The following is a 23,903-nucleotide window of genomic DNA, read 5'->3' as shown; positions in this document are numbered from 1 at the left end:
CACGCCCCCTCCCCGTGCACAAATAAGGTTTGTGCGTTCCAGACTGCCTCTGATATCAGTTAGCTTCCAAGGAATGCCGAGTGCGTCAATCACATGTGTCATTCTCACCAATCACAGCGCAGCGAAGGTGGCTTGACTTCAAATCGACCAATGAGAGTCTTTCCCGCGCTTCACGGAGGAGTTGGCAGTTTGTTGTGTGGAGAGGAGGACCAGAGTTGCGCGAACTTTCTCTCAGCAGGACCCATCTCGTCTCATCAGCTTTCACTCGGACTCAATTTGGAGGAGACATACGTGCTCTTACCTCAATTTTTGAGCGTCGTTGACAAGGTATGCGTGTGTCATTCATTCATTGACTATTTACTTTCATACCGTAGATGCGCTTTATACTTTATTGCCTGATGGTGTATAGGAATTCAACGTATGTGTTCTACAGTAACTTGCATCGCTTCAACCTGTAATTGCTACCGTTACAATGGTATCAATGCTAAGTATTATGACGGTATGCGATAATCGTTCATTTAAAGCCTTTCCTGGATTATGTTCCGGGAATGGAGGAATGTGGCGCATATCCTTCTGTTATGGGTAGTATTTGTTTGGCCGTGATAAAAGGGGCGTGGCCATTCGTGGACTACAAACACCGGGAAGTTTATACAGCGTCAGTGAATTTTTTGCAAATGATCTTTGAAAGACCTGACTGACCCAGTGGGCTAAATCAAGGTCAAACATATAGTTATATTTACCATCATAGACTGAAATAAAGCAAAACTACGGTAACCTAATGTAAAAGGTTGGATTCTTTTCCCTTTCGATCATTCGTACGTGGAAGTTCATGTAAGGCCGAAGAGTTAGTTTTGTTACAACGATATTTGTTGACCCAATCGCCCATCGATGTACAACCCACACGATCAAGATCAAGTGTGATATTGAATAGTGGTACCCAACCGCAGTTCACTTTTCTTATTGAGCCACATTGCTGACAGATTCGTGTCGCTATCACATTATATAAATGAGGCAAATTTCAACAACAGCAACAACAAATTATTTCAATAGAACTAATCGGTCTCATCAAAGCAACAGTGATAACAAGTGCTCTCGTATGTTTGCACGATACTTATTGAAGAAAGTCAAACTTATACATGCAAAGAAGCGCTTAGTAGCTAGCAGGCCTGGTAGCTAGCTAGCATTTAGCTTGTTTTTTGTGTGGATATGATAACAGATCGCTGTATCGGCACATATTGGTTTAAGCCCAACAGATCCTGTTGGTATTTTGTTACGTTGTGAATTATGATTGTAACAAAATAGTCTGAGATCCTTTCTTAGTCAGCTTGTGTCAGCCCAAGCCGCCGTTGATCCTCCAAAAAGCCGGGTACAGTCGAGCGAAACTGAAGAAAGGATCTGAATAACTATTTTGCAATCTACCTTAAGATATTAAACAGCCAAGAAGATAAACATAACTATACACAATTATCCTTCGCCGTTCGTCGGTATGGATAGTCTTGAATTATTTTACACCCATACAGTCTGCAAAACACAATTCGCGAAGTGGGGCAGTTTGTTTTCCGTCTACTTCTTCTAATTGAGACAAGAACCAGCACGCCAGGCCGGACATGTAATTTGCTGCTGGTGGTGCAAAACCTTCCGTTAAAAATGAAGGACTTCAAAGGAGCGAGCATGTGCACCTTCCCTATCATGTGTATGTACAATATGGAAACAGTTCTCCCTGGAATTCTGTCGTAAAGTTGGGTCAAGCCCCCAGAAAACATCTGGAAAAGCTTTTCCCCCATGTGGATTGAGTTTGCTCGCGAGGTCCGGCCGGTAAGTTTAGGCTCGCAAAGGGGTTGCTGATATCTTGTTTACAACACAGCACCTGATGCTGTGTGGGACACAAGCATCGATATCATCGAAAGTAATTAGCTTTAAGTTTTCTGGAAAAAAACGTTCCACTGAAATTTTATTGTTTGAAATAGAAATGCGCAACTGATAATATTTACCTTATTTGCCTAATAAATGTTATTTTCAAGTGTTGAAAATGAAACTACATGTACCAAACGATTATAAGACAGTACGAGTACCATACAAATTTTCTCCCTCTTCGTGTTCATTTACCAGGTTCCATGAAATGTCAGCCCAACTTGTGATTATTTGAACAAGACGATCCTGAAATAGAAGGCTGCTGTGTGAAACTCTCCCAGAAGTCACCCCATGCATTCTTTACATCTTTCACGAGTACACGAAGCGTGCGTGGATGTTGATTTTGAATCAAAACAACGAAAGCATTTTGTTTAGCTGTTACTTGTTGTTATTGACATATAGTGTTTACGTTGTAAGCTGCCAAATAATATTTATGTGTTATCGTTTTAGAAACCAATTTCTACGTACTTGCACTGGAGTGCATGAATAGAGAAAAATGCTTTAAGAGTCCTTTAAAACTAAAAAAATGACACTATTTACTCATTAGCTTCGAGAAAAAAAAGCAGCATTATATTATGTTTGTGCTGATAAATGTTCTCGTTTGAACACCAGCAGCTTTGACCACTATTAATTTATATTCCTTACTTTATTCCCCGGCCAAAATAGCAGCTGGCAATACGATTAGACTCAGACAGAAAACCAGGGCAGTTTTTCTTTCCATTTATATATGCACTTGACTTGGGAATTAGATTGAAGACTAGCCATTCTCCAGGATAAAAACTTCCATGCCAAAATGATAGTCAGGCTTCGTGCCAAGTGTGCATCCGTGTGCACAGTAGCAGTTTCCGCGACAACTTGCGGTGGCTCCAAAACACAAATGTCACGCTGCTTCTAACGTTATAGAACTGCACTTCAAAAGAACCATCAAAAGACTCCAAACAACTCAATAAAGGGTTATGTGCGTCTGTCAATAGCTCCAAACTTGTCTCTTTTTGCCGATTTTGTCTTGCTCCAATAAACGTCGACAATAGAAAAGGCTGCGGTCCAAAACAAGACAATAAAACCTGCGTGTTGTCCGTCAATCGCTCCCTTGACCTCCGACCTTGCCCTCTTAAAGCCAAGAAGGAAGCAGATGGTTCAAGAACAACTTCCCCTGGTTACTAAGGTTACCGTGAGACGTGACGCTGACAATGTGCCACTCTCAGGGACCCGGGTTGAAGGGGTGAACCGTTTAGATCACGTTGGCTCATGTTGAACTTCAATGCGTACTCGAAAGGTGCTAATGCTAATTTTTGGCACAAGTTTTAACCAGGTCTTCTGAGTTTATAGATGCCCTGAGTTGAATGTATGCATGCAATTTCTTCTCATTTTCTGTCAAGATTAAGAAAACATTAAGAGAGAGGGGGGGGAGAGAGAGAGAGGTTCGGAATAACACTTTAGATAGGCCTGGTCTTTAAAGTTTATTTGTCAACAGTTGAACTTGACAACAGATGGAAAGGTGGACTCTCAACGAAATGTCGTCGAGTATGAACAAGCAAGAGGGGAAATACATCAAGAGTTTTATTTTCCGAGTACATATTTTAGCTTATTTCGGTTATGGAAAAGATTTATATCGTATCACTGAATACCCTAGTAGAGCCTCTTGCCGTTTTGACGTCCATGCTGGGAAAGTTGTTACCATAGATACCATGTTTTCTCAAGGGATTGGTTGTGACGATAGTCCTGTTTATTTTCACTTCTGTGTCATGTTTTCTTTCGACTCGGGTGTTTCAACATGCCATTCTACTTACTACATCTACCCCCCCGCCCTTCTTCTACCTCTTCTTTCGTCAGTTAGTGAACCTTTTATCAACAGTTTATGTGTGGAAAAACACGTGACGTACTCAGAAGGGCCATTTCAACACTTTCTATCAGTCCATCTGTAAACACTACAGGGTGCTGGGGTAAACCCGCGTAATTGGGTGGATACGGCGCGACAGTAACAGTGTTCCGGGTTGCGCCAGGAAATTCATAGCCTGGTTCCAGACTTTTTCGGGGGATATACGTAGGCCAGTTCCTCGGCTCCAGGGCCAATATGCCGCCAAGGAAATTATACCATAGCCCCTCTGAGTTCTGGGGCTAGCGTGTTATGGGTCTGGCATCCATGCTAGGAAATCCACACTACGCATGGTCCTCTTGTGGCTCAAAATTGATGGACCTCCATATTTCTCGTCTTGTGTATATGTGTGTGTCACTGTATACTTATAGAGGGAGTGGGTGGTGTCACGTACAGTCATAAATCATTGGTTTCAATATTCTAATTAATATTATACAGGAAACAGTCTACTCTAAGTTTTGAAGTCCATCATTTCTTAATTTGTAAAGTCTTTATGGCGTAACTTTCAGCAATGAAATGAGTTTGGCTAAAATTTTACGCGTACAGTGCCGTAACAAGTGATGAATAATTGTGAAGTTTATTGCAAATTCATGCCCGGGGGGCTAATTGCAGACAAACATAAAAGAACAATGAAACGTAGTATAAAATAACTAAAATCTACATGATGAAAGGTAGTTGTCTAGAGCTATAGCTATGTCTAAAACTATGTCTAAGGGGTTTGACTTCTCTTTTTTAGACTATGGAAGACGTAATGTCCCACCTTTTCTAAAATTAGTGGGTTTTGGGAAGTTAAAAGAAGAATAGTTTTTTCTTGGTCTGTAAGTTTAGTAAAATTGGGATAAATTGTAGAAGTTTGAATAGTTAACTCATTTCGAGCGTTGCCATGAAAGGAACAATTTGAGATAAAGTGTATTTCGTCTTCCACAGCCTTTGCATTACAATATTTACAAATTCTTTCACATACAGGTAGCCTTCTATACCGGCCTCTCTCTATCTCCAAAGGATGGGCGCTAACTCTAATTTTGCTAATGGCTGAGCGCAGTTCGAAGTCTGCAAGATTAAGATATCGCTCTGTGTTGTACATAGTTTTACATTTTGCATAAAATCTTAACTTACCACTATCAGTTGACATAGTATGAAAAAATGTTTGTATATGCATATCTGTAAGCCTCCTTCTCAGCATTTTCACAACATGTTCAGGATCATAATGTGAGTTTTCGGAATACCACAGAAAGGAGTATCCATTGTGATCTAATATGTCTTTAACACGTTGAAGTAAAGTTCGTCTACGGGTATTTGTCGGAAGGCTTTGTTGTAAGAGGATTGCATCCCTTTGAAGGGGGTGTGAAGTTGTATCTAATTGTAATTAGATACAATTAGATGTAATTAGATCTTATTCTAATTGTAACCATCTAAGCCTATCGTTTTTGTGCTAGAAAATATTTAGACGTTTTACAGCAAGTTTTCTGCATTGCAAGTGTAGTGTTCGCGGGAACGCAGTGTATGGTTCGTTTCTTAAACAGAACTCCCTGCCTCCAGGCATATTTACTACTACCCTCACTCTGTCACCCCTGTGCGGACCTACAGCTGTACAGTGAGAATTATAGAGTAGACAGGGTTTGTCTTTGGTTACACAGAGCACATCAGCAGAATGTCAGCAGTAGGCGTTTTGTCGAGTGAGTCACTTTTTCCGTCGCTCTTGTCTGAATCACTGATCAAATGTCATGGATGATGTGGCCACACCCTCCACTAGATGTATTCGCATGGTCCACATTTTCTCAAATTCGTTATAGTAGTATTTCGTAGATTATCCGCCCAAGATAGGGCCCACAGGCCATTGCAAACATCCTCACCATGTCTCTGTCTCTTTCCTTACAAAACTTTCACTTGTCACCGGTACCCCTCCCTGATGTCACAGATAGTCACTGGTTCATCCCAGCTTGGCAGGATGATAAACAAGCGACCCTGCTATCAATTTCACCGATAAAAGGAAAAGTCCAAGTAATGTGTCTAGAGGGGTAGCCGTTGTCATGCAACGTAAAGTAACTGTCGTCTCTTTTATCATAACGTTGCTGTGTTTAAGATTGGAATACAAAGTTTTCCCTAAATGAGTGTTCTCTATCTTCACAGACTTAAGAAACTATCCAAAATATCAACAGTAGGACTAACTTTAAGTTATTTAAACCCCCTCCCCAAATTTGTGGGGTTGACCCCAGTAGGCGTGACCCTTGCGCCCAACCCGTCCACTTTCACTGGTTCTTTGGGTGTGGTCTACTTTCACTCTTCAACAGACCGTCTTGTGTCTTGGCTGGTACTCTAAGTACTCTCTTTCTCCCCCTCCTGTGCAAGTAAGTGCTTTTTCTTTTCACGTCTACTTCTAGCAGTAAGCTGTATAGATTGTCACAGAGATACCGACCTATTTTGAACTTTTAGAAGGAGGCATCGTTGTAAACAAGTCCCCATTGTAGCGCAGCTAAAAGATTGGCTGGAGTTGTAAAGATGCTAGAAACATTTCTTGACTGCTACTCGGATGTTTGAAATCATATGCGGATGTAGTGTCTGAGATATAGTCTTCTTTCTACTGTTTTGATCCCGCTTTTTAATCGCATATGTTGCAAGGTTTTGAGGAAGACTCGTTGACTGCTTTTTAGGGGAACCACGCAGATCAAATGCGTGTTTCCCCTCAAAAGCGTTATCAAATGTTCTAAAATCTGACGGTCAACTACTGTAACAGTCCTGGCAGTAGACCTATTTTATCGGCTTTTACATGACTGGCAAGTATATAAACATGAAAGTCAGTTTATTGATTCTGTCGTCTGTCGTCTTTCATCTAGATGCTTTCTGGACGTATATCTCGCTAGACGTGGTATATAGCTAATCTTGGTCGGTGCTAGGTTTCACTAGGTTCAGATGCCTTCTTGACGCACGTTTTGTAAAAGACAACGCCCAAACCAAGGCACGTTCTTGTCCCAGAGCTATGCACGTTCTGATCATGGTAACTGTGGCGTGGGAAAGACTGGTAGGCGCTGGGTATATGGTTGTTTGGTTGTCACGGATACGTGTAATTCCTGTGAGTATTAGCCTCTACCAGGCTTCAAGAGGCGGGAAAGGGTAAAAATCGGGTGTGGCAAACTGTACTCACTAGTGGACCAGCTCCCCTGGCATGTTATCTCTCTATTTGGCGGATTTCTACTCCTCCCGAAGTCTGGTAGAGGCTAGTGAGTATGAGGCGTTGTCTTTCTGTGCTCACTTTGGTCCATTTTCGCGCTAGGCTACTTGTCGTGTTGACACCGGGAAACTGTGATTTTTATGGCATGTTGCTTTGACCTCAACCGCATCTCCTAAATTCTACTTTTCCAGGTAGTTTGGAAAATAAGGCAACATGAAATGATGTGCCACGTTTCCTACGAAAATGTTCTTTTTGGCCGTTACTTTATTGTCTTTTTGCCGTTATTATGTTGTGTCTGTAACACTAGTACTTGTACGAACTCAAAATTCCCACCACCGCATAACCCGTATTGTGGATCAGTAGCCCAGTTTGATTAATACTAGAATCACATTTTCCAAGATGTAAACCGAGTACCTCCCAAGACCAGACTGGTCATGAGACTTGTAACGCGACACAGCCAATTATTACCACTGAAACATACATAAAATTTGTACTTAAAACATCGTTGGATCGAGTTGCACTCGTGCGGGGTAAGAAGTGCCCATATACGGGGCGTTGGGCTGTGTCACCTCATCTGTAGAGAGTTCAGACACGGCCAAGTTTATGTAAGGATTCCCGGCGTTGCCTTGGTAGTCTGGATCTATGTAGTCCAAAGGTCGGCAGATGTCGTGCGGTACTGGAAACATTATCCCCGCCGAGACCTCGCCGGGACTCCAACTTCATTGTACTAATCGGTCACGGTGATATTTTGGGCACTTGGGCATGCTCTTCTGTTCGACCGCTTGGTTAGTAAAACTTGTAAGACTTCAAGTATAGCCTTACAATACTAGTATGCACCAAGAGCTGTTACATACAGCCTTACTGTGTACCTGATTCCATCTTGGTTTTCAACACATCTGACCTGTTCAGTATATTGTTCTCTAGCCGATTGCTCTACACGATATTCTACTTGACATCATCATTCACCATCACAAAAATCGGTTCACAGTCACAAATGGCTTTCGTCATTTTATTTTAGCAGTGCATTAGGACTATAAAAACGGTTTTAGTAGTTCTATCTGTAGATATATAGCTGTATCGCTATGGTATTTACCCTGGTCCTTTATGTGGCACCCTTTGACATTGACCTTGACCCTGATGACTAACGCCTCGCCCCATCCCGCCAACTTCCCCCCGGGCACCGCCCTGTGAGATTCCGTGCCCCCGGAATTCCTGCACTTTATCAAGGCCAATGTCACAAACATTAACGATACAGCGGCCCGCTTCACGGGAAAGTGCGTAGGAGTAGTAAAGACTTAGTCCCTAAAGCATGTGGCATTTACACTTCAGGAAAGCTTTATTACAAATAAACCATAAATTTCCACATGTTTCACGGTTGTATAGTTCATAATTCCTTGATCTTTACATACTTTGCATACGTTTCATTTCGTTACATACTTTGAATTTCATGATCTATTATCTAACCAAAATCGAACTTTAACGAGGAGCCCAATCATGTTGGACATCAAGATAGTCAAAAATTTCAAGTAATGGAATTAATGCTACTTTTCCTTATTCAAGACTGCTCCAACAGTGCACGAATTGTAATAAGACTATTACTAGTACTGGTACCATATATAAAAGACTATATCAGTACCATAACTGACGTGCGTTGCAAACTTGGTAGATGGATGATGGGTTACCTCAAAACGTTAACACCCTCCCTAACAGCACTTAGTGAGCGGTCCCTACTAATGTCAGTGCGGGCGCTAATATTATGTTTTTGGCAGCCAGCCCCATGCTGACCGTTCCGGGTCAGACCAGATGCCACCGGCGTGCCACCGGGCCGCCAAAATTAGCTTGTTGTGTCTCATATGGCTCTCCACAGGGGTGCAGAAGGGTTAGCCGTGAACCCTGTCTTGTTTCTGTCCGTTTACATCATGTCACATTCAAAGCTACTTGCGCGCCTTGCTAGTAAGCCATAAAATTAGCCTTGATATTAACCTCCACTCAAAACGCAGAGGCCCCAAAGGTGCATGTGTGTTAATGTTATAAAGTTGCTCCCGCGTAGCATGAAAGTGTGCTCAATGACAAACATAAGTGGAAAATTGCGGCATGATGACAATGGATGTGTATAGGCATATCCTGACATCGGAATATACTTGCTAAGATGTCAGAATCCCTTTTGTTTTGCTTTATCTATCGATATCAATACGCATATAATCTGTCGACATTAAACTCTTATTATCAACGTATGTGGGGTAACAAAATAAGTTGAAATTGAGTGGACGTCACATTGTCCTTGTCCTTTGTATGTTGCTAAAAATTTATTAGAACCATACTTCAAAAACATATCTTCATATCAAACTTTGTTGCTTTTAAATGCTCTTCCAATGACTTATGTTAACTATTAATACATGTACACGTAGAGTGAACGTTTTGTTCTGTATGATCCTGATGTACGTGTTTGTCTTGTCAACCTGCTTGTTATTGTACCCTTCAGAAGTGAACCAAGATGGCGGTGCTGAAACGGTGTTGCTGTTGTCTGAAGATCAGAACAGGCAGTCTGGTGGCCGGCATATTTTTCCTGGTCAGTATTAATATTGTTTTTATGCAACTTCTTCCTACAAATAACACTTTATTCTTGTCGGAAGGCTCCATCCCAATCCAAGCGCAACTTATGTCATGTCACAGAGAAAGTTTCATCTCAAGTTGAGCTAGATGTTACTACATGTATATAATACTAAACAACATACAATGCACGAAATATAGGTAAAAGGGTAAGGTAAAAATACATTTCGTTCTAGTTTTTGATGCAAATGCATTAATCTCGATACAAATAGAACTAAAACCTTGTTCACTAGTATCATATCATTGCATATCATTGCGTTCGTATACGCTACCTATACGTACTTCTCAAGGAAACAGATAACATATAAATGGTCCATGTATGACATTACATGTATAATCTATGACTAGTGTTGAAGAGGAGAAACCTCACCAAGTATTTTTTCCTCCCTCTAGGCCATCGCCATCATTGACCTGATTCTGCGCGCTGTTGGACTCGGCAATGTGCCCGGGGGTAGGTAGTGTCCTTGGGATGGCTTTGATCATCAAAGTAACTCTTACGAAGTACCTAACAGTAACACGATAAATTCAAAGCGTGCAACTAGCTCTGTTGCTTTTCTTTTCGTCAAGAACATGAAATTCAACAACGCACTTCCCAGAAGAAAATTTTACATATTGTACATGTCCTTTGGGATTCTATAAAAGAGACGACTTTGATCATCAAAGTAACTGTTTTGAAGTACCCAATTGCAACACGATGGATTCGAAGCCTGCAACTAGTTGTGTTACTTTTCATTCTTATCAAGAAGAGGGGGTTCAACAACAGGCCCAAGAACGCACATTTGAATGGCATTTGAAAGCTTTGGGCTGAGACAAATCAGATTTGAATGTGGTGATTCTGTCCACAGATGTACTAGTATGTCGTGGGAGTTGGAATATACATGTACTTGCCCTTCACTGTTTTGCTTGGCCGCTGTTCAGTGCTGAGTACGGAATTCCAACAGTGTGACATACCGGTAGTTCGTTTGTGAGACCCGGGGCCTCGTTTGACACAACAAGATGACCTCGAGGTCGACAAGCATTTACCAGTCTGGAATACAAACCATCTGTGTAAACAAAGCTGTTGTACCTGCAGTTGAGAGAAGTATCGCTAGATGACCTCCCTATCACGACTACTGCAATGTTTCCACCACATGTAGACGTATAATGTGTCCAATACAATATCATACGCATGCATATGTATAATGATACTCGTGCATGGTTAACATTAATCCTAAATAATACCACTGATATACCATTTGGGGACATATTCGTCGCCATGAAAAGTTTCTTTTTATTGTATAGATTTCTGTATTTTACGGTCTGTATAAAATATGAAAATGTTTTCCCTCCCAGTGCTGGCTGGAGGTATCGTCTTTGACATCATATTTGCCATCTTTTGCATCCTTCTCATCGTGGGCGTGCTCAAGGTACGTCAGAATGACGCCGTCATTTTTTCCACACTTGCAGTAAGGTAAAGTAAGGTAAGGTAGGCTGGCATTGATACGTGCGTAAGTTGTTCATTTTGCAGACTGTATCATACAATCAGTAAAGTAAGGTAAGGTACGTAGGCTTGCATTAATACGTGCGTAAGTTGTTCATTTTACAGACTGTATTATACAATCAAATTGCTGTTGCAGCAAGCAAAAAGAAACCAGGGCATCGATAAGATAAGATGTATACCCAAGTTAACCCAACAAAATCTACTTGAATTGTACACACTTGTGCACTTGCCATGTGTACATATGATTAACATTACAGCTATTAGACTCTCATGAAAGTTCATTTGTGTTGGTATATATATATATAGTTACATGTTCAAAGTTAAAATTTTTGTTCCAACGCAAAAAATTCTCTCACCTAGAGCTTTCGACCAGTCACTCTGGTCTTCCTCAGTAGACTGACCCAGTTGACGTCACACTTCAAAGAAGCCACGTGACAAGCTTCACTGGGTCAGTCTACTGAGGAAGACAAGAGGTGCTGATCGAAAGCTCTAGGTGAGAAGAATTTTTTTGTGTTGTGTTAAAAGTTTTAACTTCAAACAAGCTATTAGACTCGTATGATTTTGTGTTGACAGGACATTAAGTGGTTCTGCCTGTCCTGGGTGATATACGCCGTGGTGTATCTCATCATACTGCTCATCCTGGCCATAGTCTACACCGTCATGACTGTGGCCGAGTACATCGACGACGACGTAAGTACACACAGACGTCACCAGAGAGTTACGTTACGCGTCGTACTTGCGTCACCTCAGTTGGTTTCGCATAGCCTGTAAACCGCCTTAAGACGTATCACACGTCACAAAGATATATCATATATTGCCCGACAAACGTACGGGTGAAAAAGGTAGTGTGGGGACTTGCATTTCTTGAAATATTTTTATGAATTGAGTTTAGTTGTATGCGTGCATTACGCATTTTAAGGAGCTTCTTCTTGTATGAATATGGAAATATGGATAAAAGGCGGAGACTACTTGTATTCCTTCCCCCATTAAAAATATTAGTTAGATTGACATGTGTTATGCCTTGTGCCTTTGCAGAAGGGTGTGTCTCTCGGCGCCATGATTGGTGGACTCGTCATCAGCTGGTTGATCGTCACCATCGTCGTCTCCTTCATCGTGAGTACCCCTGATGGTGTTTCTAAAATTCAGTTTATGTTTTTACAAGACTATGCCCGAGCAAATCAGACATTAGAGGAGAAGACGTGGTCCAAACAATGATAGTTATCTCTAGATAATTTCATCAGGTTGGTGAATGATTGAGTAGTAAAATTGTTTTATTCACAAGCATTTGTTTAACACTGAAGCTGGGGGGTGTTACTGTTTCACAGTGCACTGTGCAGCTTCAATGTACAGCAAACCAGTGACACCTAACTTCAGTGCACATTAAACTAGCCATATTAGCCCTGATGAAGATGATATGCCGTCACCTCCTCGTGTTAAACAATAGTTGTGAATAAAAGAAGTTTCTCGGTTCAGTGATAGTTCTCCCTTTGAGCTGAATTTAAATAATTTTCCGTTGTTGCAGGTATACTGCGTCCTGTGCGTGTACTCCCACTACCAGAACCTGCGGGACGGCATCGTGGAGGGCGACGTCACTGTCACCCGCACTGAGGTAACCAAGACATATGTGTAATCAGCCAATCACAGACACGCAAACAGGTGATTGACAGGAGGGTTGTACGGCGCGTGACACCTGTCTGGGTGAGGTGTGTGACGTGTAGTTGACATGCATGCCGGATCGTCCTGGACTTGGAGAGAACCGCACGTGGTGGCACGTTTTTTTATACATGTACCACGAAATAGATTTTTCCTGAAATGATTGTCCTGAATTGAAACTCAACTGATCTTCACTTGTGACACAGCATCTTGGAATGGAATCAAATGTGTTTTGTAAACATTTATACGTATACGTAGTCTACAGAAATAATTTATCAAAGGGTCGTTAGTTGTAAATTATGCGTACTTTTTCGACGACATGAAGCAACCTGTGCCCAAATGAAAGAAGGGCTTTAATCATGTTATAAGTAGCCTAAATGAGAAAGGAGATCTTATTGGAACGTACAACACAATACACAACTTTTACTATTTTCAGACCTAGAGCTGACATGAATGCAATCATCTACCCTTAAGTACAGACATATGAACTTACTTTATCTGACTGTTCATGACACAGATACTTTGCAGGAGAACAAGAATCTCTATGCAGTGTATTATATATCATTTTATGTCAACATATCTAGAACTAGAACGCATTACTGAACCGCGCAACCTGACCCTCATCCCTTGCTTCTTCGTGTTGCTACATTGTGCTTGCTTTCAGCTTGTAACTTCTTCAAATAAAAGCTGCTTTGCTTTTCTGTGCCCGCTTCTGTCTGTCTGTGTGTTCGTCTGCTTGTCTGTCTGTTCGTCAAAGTGTGTTTGTCTGCCCTTTTCCTTTTGCCGTGTACTTTAAATTGCTGCTTTCACAATAAGAACTGTATTAATTGAACAAACCTACAAAGCACCAACCTGTCATATTCCCTCAAAAAAATTTAAACACTTACTATAATAAGAGACATTTCTGTGTTTCTCTTCAGGCCAAAGCTTAAGATGCTTCTCGAGTTTTGCAGTGGACGTGGTGAAGAACTCACGCCAGTCTCGTCAACTCACGCGAGATCTCGAGAAGTGCCTATGAGTATGAGGATTTTGGTGCTAGCATCAGCTTTACAGATTTTCTCTGATATATTTTTAGCTCAATGATCTATATCTGATCTAGGACAGCTTTCTCAGAATTCCGCAACTTTTAAGGCTATTGTGGTGATCTTTTATTTCTTTTGTTAACTTAATGCTATTAACATATGCATTAGCCCGCATAAAACTATATACTACAGTATATTCTAACATAGAGAAGCAACAAGATGAATTGATTATGGTTGGATAATGTTATCAATATTTCAAAACGGCTCTCTACTGTGGCAAACCCACTCGTTGATGGCACTAATGTACAGTAGGTTGTGCGATCTGTAGACAATAGACATATGCAACTGTATTATTCGTGTATAAAAAGTCTGTTTTCTAAACGAAACTACTTTCTATCTAACCAAACCTTGAGAAGCGAAGGATAAAAAAACTGTTGTGTTATAGTTGCCCTTTGACTGTATTGTATTATAGTTATGATAAGCCTATACGCTATCAGTATCATTTGTTGGTATGGTAGATGGATGTCACAAGTCGATATTCGCGGGTCTGTATTATTAAAACTTAAGGCTAATTATGATGATATGCCACTTATGATGACACCAATTATTATGCTTGGCTGGGTAAGATCATACGGACTTTAAACAGGATGACTTTTGAATTTACGATACTGCACAGAATTGCTCTAGTATTGCCGATATCTAGCTGTACAAGTTATAATAAAGGCTTTTGTTGTGAGTGTTAGCACCTTGTATTTCCATCTTTACAGTTGGATTCGTACGTTTCTAGCTTATAGTCTTAGGAACACGACACGAATAATAATGAGAGACAAGCTAGACAGCTGTGTTAATGTATTTAAAAGCAGTTTTACTAACAACAGACGATTTTCGAATCACACAAAGAAACCTTAATTGTTCAGAAATGTCATTCCTACAGCAAAGAAAACTTCATCTGCTTTCCAGACTGTATTAATTATATATATAACTGCATCGTAAATGCGTACTACTAGATGATTGTACATGTGTTGACTTTTGATATGTGCAATGCGGCAGATCTATGCCTGTTTCGATTTAATTCCTCTTGTGTCGTATTGTCACAGTGTAAATGAATTGAAGAAAGGGGGTCATTGATTTAATCAAAATATATCATTTAGTCGAATTGAGGTCAAGTAAAATCATGTTTGTGAGCGGTAATCGAACATGTCAAAGAACATCGATAACGGGGTTAACTTTCTGCTTTAATCTTTCCTGGAATGATCGCCGGAAGAATATCTTTTCATGGAATGATCGTCGGAAGAATATGTTTTCCTGGAATGATCGCCGGAAGAATATCTTTTCCTGGAATGATCGACGGAAGAATATAGCACAAAGTGGCGTTATGTAAAGCCCCTGTCACACACTCAGGACCTTCCGCCGACCTTTCCCCCTGCCGAACACCAGCCGACCACGTGCACGTTTGGCTGACGTTCGGGCACGGTCTGATCAGATTAAGGCCACGTGTATCTTTAAGCGAATTGAATTTGAATTAAACTTGAATAATACCCCCCGAAACACAACCTTTGACTTACTCCCGAATGTCCGGCTGGTGTAACACGGTGTAAGGCCATCACCTTTAGAAAAGCTTAAAGGACGCATTGTACGTACCTTAGTCTTCCTAATAGCTTTTGAGCGCTCTGTCAACAATACTGTTTGAACTCAGGCCTAGATCGTGCGACGCGTTGGTTTTAAGTTAGCTCATGATGACACTTAGCCTTCAACTGCATCTATGTTACATGTCTGTCCAACAGGACATGGTAATCCATTAGGTCGAGCATGGCTCTTTGTTCTCTAAGTTCGGTACCTCTTATGGCTAAAACATGAAAGCACGCCGGGCCGGCCTTAAAAGTGTTTCGTGGTGCTTTCAGCGTGACACTGTCCATTAGATTTCTGCTTGCACGGATCAAACTTTGGCAGCATATAGAGAAGCCTCAGCTTTGATTTTTCAAGGCTTTCTTCTTGAGCTTGGTACTGATAACATGATGTCTAACAGTTAGTGATATCATAACCGATGGAGACGTGTGAATCATATATCCGTTGTTTTTTTGCTTTTCTAATGCCTTTATTGAATCAAAGACGCGTTCAAATTGTATAGCTTGTGTGTCCATTCTTGACGTTTTCACGATATTAGCATGAGACAAGATGTTTAGAGTCAACCTACGCGTTCTACTAAGTAAGTCACCACGACTACAGTAAGGGCCTTCACAACAACTTGAATCAGTTTAGTCGTTTGCTAACTCAATGGCACGGCGAGGTCGATGACCCGAGGCCACAAACCGTTTCATGTAGTATAGCGGTTAATCATATATATGCATGGTGAATATATGGCTGTTTAAATCCATACCAGTGTTAATGTACACTGAGAAGTGGATAACAACGGTTCAACATAATTTGTATATGAATATATTGAATAAAATATGGCAATAAACAGGGGTAAGGAGCCAGAGGCGTAAATTCAACGGGCACCAGTGGTTACTTTCAGAAAGTTCATACGTGAATATGACTAAATTGTGCGTTGTTTCAACATGGTACAGGTTTAACGTGGGTCAGTAATATTTTCAATATAAATATTTTCATTCTTTTTTCATGAAATCGTAGTTTAGATGCTATATCTCAACATTTACTTATCCCTGTTTGTCTGGTGAATTTGCCTGTTGCAGCCGATATCAAGCTCAGTAGCAGTGGCGTTATATGTGTGCCGATCGAGCATGGCTATATGATTAAATGTTCTATCGAATTTTCAATTTCCCCATACATGTTGGAAACACACACTGTCGGGTGATGACGCGTATGCTAGTATTTTGCACCGTTGAACAAAAACAGAAGTTACCGCTATGTTGAAAACGAAACATTTCTCAAATTCGTACATAAAACTGTATACTGCTGTCACCTGGCCCAGCGCTCGAAACTGTTCCTACGATGGCTTAGCAATTTACGTCTTTGCAAGCAATTTACTTGCGTCCAGCAGTACTCTTTGGCGTCACTACCGCCGAGTACGTGCGTTGCCGTCCCTTAGTTTATGTACATTCGCACGGTTCTGAGCTCCGGCTGAGGTGAGATAGTCGGTAACGGGTGGGACGTGAGCTGATAAAAGAGCAATGGCGGCTCCTTCTTGCTGATGCGAACGTTGGCACATCTGCCGTCTGGCGGGACCTAGCGTTTGTAGGCCGGCTTCGGGGATAGCCTTCCTCTCGGCGAGCGCGACAGGTATTCGGGGGACGAGGTATGAATCGTCTGGTCAGAATAATATAGTTTCAAACCATATAATGATGGTAGCTATATGAGGTGTGGCAGAATCTGCTGGTCACGTCGTCAGTTAACTCGAGCGTGGGTCGGTCAGACGTCTGCGAGGAATCAGACATCGGCGGAGAGGAGAGGGCCATCTTCTGCCGCAGCGACATGCCCATCATCAACACGTGCTGCTGCTGCTGCAGCCTGAAAGCAGGATGCATCGCCACGGCAGCCATACTCCTGGTTCGTATTACATCTACCTGCTGTTATATATTCTGGCCTCCGATGGGTAGTCGCCATATCAGTGTTTGAACTAATAGTTCAGCTATGTGTACCACATTATGCTTGAAACACATGTATATTATATAGTGTTGTATTAGAATTCGCCATTGAAGAAGGGTATTTCAGACAGACGTGTTAATGGGTGCTGTGCGGGTTTTGATCTATCTTTCCCATGGTACCGCATCAGGTGAAACAAAGGCGTCTGTATCTAATGTGCTTCACCTTTTGGTGGGGGAGTCATATAGAACTTACATCCAATCTGCAACCATCCAACCTGGCCGAGTATTTCATCCGGTCGGTCAATTTCAATTCACAGACCAATTCCCTACCTCCTAATTTCTCACTTACCTAGACTCATTGGACCCTCCTTTCTTCGTACCCATTAGACATTCAAGGAACGTTTGCAATGCACTTGCTATGCCTCCCAGCAGACTTAGGTAACCTTGCATTGACGTAGAGAGAGGCGTTATGGCGCCAAGAGCCCGATAGGCAGCTCATCCAGCCGCATAGTGAAGAATTGCGGAAAGGACAGAAGTAAATAGATTCTCCAGATAAAGCAAAGCATTTCAGACGTGAAGACGTCGATGGTGCTAAAATGTGTGCGGAGGAGAGTTTTGTAGTCCCGCGGGAAACATAAAGCGTACGCAGGCTTAAAGTGCGGAACGAGACCTGCATTTTAAACCATCTCTATCAAAGGCATGTAACACTCTCAGAATATCAAACTATTTCATCAAGTCAAAAGATTTAAGTAGCAATAATACAGCGTGCATATTCGTTCATGAGCAAAACTGTTATAGAGAAACCTCTCATTTTAGAAGGACAGAATTTATGTGGCACGTATCTGACATACTGATATTACATATTCTGGGACTTGTATTTATATTTATTGTACTTTTTGCATCTTTTCCATTATTATGCTATGTAGCTTTCTAAACACCAAAGACTTCACATGATAGGGGAAATCCATGTGAAATTATAACATGCATTCCTATAAAAAATACCACTATATCTGGTCTCTGTATATGTGATAAATGCTCAAAAATATTTTCTGTGATAACGTAAATATTAACGTATACAATAAAAATGTATCTGTAATTCTTTTCAGATCGTCAGTGGGGTAGATCTGGCCGTGCGATTTGCCACTACTGGCATGCTTGTGCATGAAGACGGTAAGAACAATAGTTTTGCAACCGCTTTGTAATATATGACACAAATCTCAGACAAAGGTTACCAGAGCAGCATTTAAACCAAAGGTTACCAGGGCAGCATTTGAACTTAACAAAACATGGCTGTGTATTCATGCAATATGATACTTTGCAGATCACTATCCCTTATGCTAAGTATGATTCCTTGTCCCTGCTGCTGCCGGTGTTTCCCTGTCCCTGGTGCTGACTGTGTTTCTCTGTCCTTGGTGCTGACTGTGTTCCCTGTCCTTGGTGCTGACTGTGTTTCCCTGTCCTTGGTGCTGACTGTGTTTCCCTGTCCATGGTGCTGACTGTGTTTCCCTGTCCTTGGTACTGACAGTGTTTCCCTGTCCTTGGTGCTGACTGTGTTTCCCTATCCCTGGTGCTGACTGTGTTTCCTTGTCCCTGGTGCTGACTGTGCTTCCCTGTCCATGGTGCTGACTGTGTTTCCCTGTCCTTGGTGCTGACTGTGTTTCCCTGTCCCCGGTGCTGACTGTGTTTCCCTGTCCCTGGTGCTGACTGTGTTTCCTTGTCTCTGGTGCAGATTTGCTTAAGCAGGATTGCTTAAATTTAATCTGTTCATTCTTAGAACGGTATTCCCCTATGTGATTTCCATACATCTGATACAATCAACAGAAAAGGCTGTCGTTCGTCAAACGACTACGATCTGTAAGCCAACTGTATAAAGGTTTCCAAATGTCAAATGTTCAGTATTCACCCTATATACTCATGTTGTGGGAGGTTACCTAGATCCTCAGGGAATTTGATGTCATACCAGGGAAGAAGATTATTTTATTGCAGTCTCGATGCATGTTATGATACCAAGGCAAATCCCAATACACTAGTGTAATGTGTGTATGTGTAATGTCGTTTTAGCATGAGGAAAGGTGATGTTAGCACTACGCTGTGTAACGTTACATATATATATTGACGAGGGCGTAAATTTATGGTATATTCATAATCCCCTGGGCATAATAATTGAAGCCAAATGCAATGATTCGGCCTACCATCTTGTTTTTATGTTGATTTTGCATCACTGTTGTTCCTAACCATGTGGACGGGTATATTTGGTTATAAATGGGGAAACTAGATTATGATTATTGTTTCTCATATATACATCCGCTTCAATATAGCCTCGGATATAAGATTAAACCACGTCACATCTAAGCTAGTTTAGTACAAGCTTCACTGGGATGAAGAGAAATGGAGGATAGTATTAGTCTGGGTACTATCCTGGTTAATTAACGTCGGAGCTAGTGATTGTCGGAGCGAACGTGAACTAACCAGGACGGTAACCAGTTGAGTCTAAGGGAGTATATACTAGTACGATACGCCAAGAAAAACAGTTACACAAGCAACTAGATATGGTTTTGGAAACGGCCAAACGTTTCAGGTAGCATCCACTCCCTTTCGTTAGTGACACTGGATAATTGTCAGAAAAGTTGTATAAGCACGAACTATTGATTGATATGCAAATCAGTGAAGACAATGGAACGTCTGACCGTTTCCACAATCATATCCAGTAGCTATAGCTTAAGTAACTTTTTTTTTCGTATCTTATTACCTGGATATATCTAACCTTCACCTACGTACTAGTACTGTAGGTTGTTTTTTCATACTCCAACATGTAGTCACAAGACGTGGTGACGGCACACTCAAGTTTTTTCAACTTATATTAATGCCGCCACCAACACAATACAATACTCATTTTCACCTGAGCGAACTGAGGAAAGTCGTGTAATACTATGCCTTTGCCAAGGGCACAAGATCGGTGGCGTGTCAGGACTCGAACCCGGGACCTATTGATTCCGAGTCGAAGACTCTACCGTTCCGCAACACGACCCTAATACTAAAGTTAAAGGAACGCTCCTGACTATTTGTTCATTTTACAGCGCTGGGTTCTCCTGAAGCTGGTGGCGGAAAAACTAAACCATCACAATGTTATCAGCAAAAGTCCAACTCGGACGAAAGAAAAAATGAACAATGCCCGGGCGAGGCTTACATGGTGGAAGGTACGAGCATGAGTTTGTTCTCCAGTGTTCACCTTTCAGTAGACACACAAAAAAACAATCTTGAATTTATCACCTTTTATAATGTAAAGTAATTTACCTTGATTTTTGTATGTCAAAAAATGACTGGCTGGATTTCATATCAAAATATCATTCGTTATATATTAATTTATAGGAGAAAAGATTCTTCATTGATTCAAACATGCTGTTTATATTCATATACTCGTATATGTATATAACTTCCAGTTTTTGTTTTCGCTTTGCAGCGGCGTATAGCGGTATTGTCTTCGACCTCATCTTCGTCATCTTCTGTATTCTGCTGATCGTGGGAGCCGCAAAGGTAGCTACAATCGCCTTGCGTCGTGCATGTCTATACCATGTGTAACAATTTCAAAGCATTTAGAAATTTAAGAGGTCAGTGAGGTCTCGGGATTATGCAGATGAGTGGATGGATACCCATAGGTTTACTGTTTATTTCATACAAATATCATTAATGCCAGAAGCATACATGGCTGTGAGTAGATTCCTACATTTACCTTCCACATTTCAGGAATTGTTTTATTTTTTCCGTGGTGTTATTGCATGCACATGTACTTTCCTTCAACACAAAGCAATGAATAGTTGAAACCATGGTCTTTCACTACATCAACATCAATCGTCAGTACATGGCCGATCGGTTCAGGCGGTGACTTACAGAAATAGGTTGTCACATCAAGTGTGCTACCTTCACATCACAGAGATTAAGAATTAAAAACGTTTGAAATGAAACGAAGCGAACGTCAAGTGAACCGTTTCATCTGTACCACGATCACGCATCTTACGTGCATTTTCATGCCATTCGTCTCACGTATTTCCCTTGCTTCGTGCCCAGTAGAGCATTCAATCCGCCGCTATAATTGATCAGGCGAGGACCCCTGGTCGACCTCCACTCACGTCACTACCCAGCCAGGGAACCTCTCGGGCGGGAAGGTCCCAGTAGATGAGACCGTTGTTGATGTCGATTGCATCTTTCTCGTGATTATTCTCAACTGTAACAAATTCAAATAACATCGTCTGTACCCCGGATGTTCGCCGTTTTAGATCGACATGATAGACGAGCGTGAACGCAGTTTTGCCTTTCATCTTCAGATACAACTGATCAAAAGAAGCATGACTAAGAAAAAGAGCTGAAGATGTTTTTCAAAACGTTCTTCCTAATTCCACATCGTATAAAGTCGGGAGTAGCACAGAACGTGAAGTAACTGTCAATCCGTCTTTGATAGGTTGCTTACACAGTTTATGTCAATGATGGCTGCCTTACAAAAATTGAAACTGACAGTAAACTAACAGTTATATTTTCCTATCCATAGTAATAGTTTCAGGAATCAGATTTTTTTTTTTTTTCAGGACAACAAATGGCTGTGCTTGGCGTGGGTTCCTTACGCCATCACCTACGTCATCGTGCAGGTGGTTATCTCTGTACAATACACAATGGCCCCTGTCCAGAACAAACCTGAACAAGGCTCCCAGGAGGAACAGGTGGGTTTACCACGAATTATAAAAAAGTTTCATTGCACTGTGATAGTGTAGAAGATGAAATGCACCTTGCACTTGATTGTAAACTGCATGATATTGCAAAATGTGTAAAGGTAGAACAAAAAGTATATATTCAACCATCTCATGACTGACACTAATGACCACAAAATTGAAAAATTATGTTCAGTTGTTTTAAAAAGAGAGACGAAATCTTCAATACTTAGATTACTAGGCAAAATGTTGTACCTGACTTTTGTGTCATAACAAGTAATAACCAGGAGACGAAACTATCGCACTTGTGTATGAGGAGAGGAAGAATTGATGATGATTGCATGAGAGTTGTAGAAATGTTTCGTCTTCTGATACATTTTCGTCTCTCCACATATGAACAGTTCCGTACAGTGGGGCTGGCCATTCCATGGATCATCATGGGCATCGTCACTGCCCTGGTGGTAAGCACTGTGTCTATATCAGATGATCTGTATCAATATGTTTACCGAAGGAAAACATTGTTTATGCTCTGTTTCCTCTTCTTCTTCTTCTCCTCCTAATAAGGTCAATGACCTGAACCAGATGTCTGTCACCATGGTAACTAGTGTTGGGCTGCATCATGTTGCAATTTTATAGCAACAGGGATTTAGACTCCTGTCTGACCATATATATAAATGTGTTTGAATACGAATTAACAGAGCAGACCATATGCGAAGGTAAAAATTATGTATTTGCTTTGCAAATGTTTTCTAGTTTGAATGATATTACAAAAGAGCTTGTTTTTCTAGCTACTCCGTCTTTTTTTCATAGAATTAGCCTACATATTGACATTGTACAGATACACGCATTTCCTGCAAGCTTAAGACTGGGTTATGATTACTGCTTTGTTTTCTTCCCGTAGATATACTGCATCATCGTGGTCCTCTCTCACTATCAGAACTTGCGCAACAAGATGAAAGGCCAGGATCGCTACCAGGCTACTGAGGTATGTATGTACTTGCGAAGGGATGTATATATTGGGGAGATCATTTTATATAGTTAACTGACGTTACATGTTCACGCATACAATGATCCACATTTCAGTTCCCTGTGCCTCTTACATATATAATAGATTCCTATTAGAATGTGTCCAACATGTTTTTTGTTCATTCACACCACTGTGCATACGGCGCTCACACCAATTATTTGCCCAATACTCACAAAATGCATAAATACAGCAGAATTATGTGCTTTACGATTTTAACCTTACAGAGGACTATCCATGACCAGTTGCACTGTTCCTTGCACAGGTGACAATAAAATAACACTACCAACAACCATTATTGACGTTATTTTTCAACAGATGGTGAGTGGAAAAAACCCAACTCAAACATCTACCTTGATCTGCTAAATCTCGGTAGAGTGGCGAGAGAAGGAGGACTCTTCTGGCAGTGAAGAAGCGCCACAGTCACCGCTGTTCGGACCGTGTGTTGGCGTGTGTTGTACGGCGACGTGGAAATGTTCCGTCTGTCAAGTTGTTTCGTAAATATTGACATTGGAAACAGTCGGCAAGAACATGGGAATTAAAACGTAACCGTCTGCTTGTGCCCGAGTAATGACCATTGCACTCAAAGATTTCATCAAGCTAAAGCATAAAATAAGAGACTCATTTGCTACGTTGTTGTTCTCCGCTTCTTGTAAACAGAATCTTGGATGATGTTAACGTTGTGATCTCAAGTGCTCAGTTGTGATCAGAAAATCTTATGTATCATTATTAGACCGTACCGTATAAAAAACAGAGATACCAATTCCGTATATGTCGTTTTGAAGCATCTGCATTGTATGCCCATATCTAATGGATGACAAAACGTACTTGTACTGTACGAAGCATCTGAATTGGAAAAATTTACCTGTATGGCTTTTATGCTTGTTTTAATGTCAGGTCGATCGGTCACACT

At 41.2% G+C, this 23,903-nt stretch overlaps 1 protein-coding gene across 1 annotated transcript; it reads left to right on the top strand.

Annotated features, from left to right (window-relative positions):
* The first annotated feature begins 200 nt into the window (after window positions 1-200).
* LOC109479660 (lysosomal-associated transmembrane protein 4B-like) lies at window positions 201-20,845 on the top strand. Its single transcript, XM_019781649.1, has 10 exons — window positions 201-327; window positions 9,439-9,525; window positions 9,960-10,017; window positions 10,899-10,972; window positions 11,620-11,736; window positions 12,082-12,159; window positions 12,569-12,655; window positions 18,373-18,436; window positions 20,344-20,463; window positions 20,727-20,845. The coding sequence occupies exons 2-10, from the start codon at window positions 9,451-9,453 to the stop codon at window positions 20,843-20,845; spliced, it is 792 nt and encodes a 263-aa protein (XP_019637208.1). The 5' UTR covers window positions 201-327; window positions 9,439-9,450.
* Window positions 20,846-23,903: the final 3,058 nt, after the last annotated feature.

This window comes from Branchiostoma belcheri, unplaced genomic scaffold (assembly GCF_001625305.1).
Source record: "Branchiostoma belcheri isolate BF01 breed outbred unplaced genomic scaffold, Haploidv18h27 scaffold5, whole genome shotgun sequence".
Classification (NCBI taxonomy): Eukaryota; Metazoa; Chordata; class Leptocardii; order Amphioxiformes; family Branchiostomatidae; genus Branchiostoma; species Branchiostoma belcheri.
The sequence above is the reverse complement of the archived record's forward strand: the minus strand, read 5'-3'. Positions and strand labels throughout refer to the sequence as shown.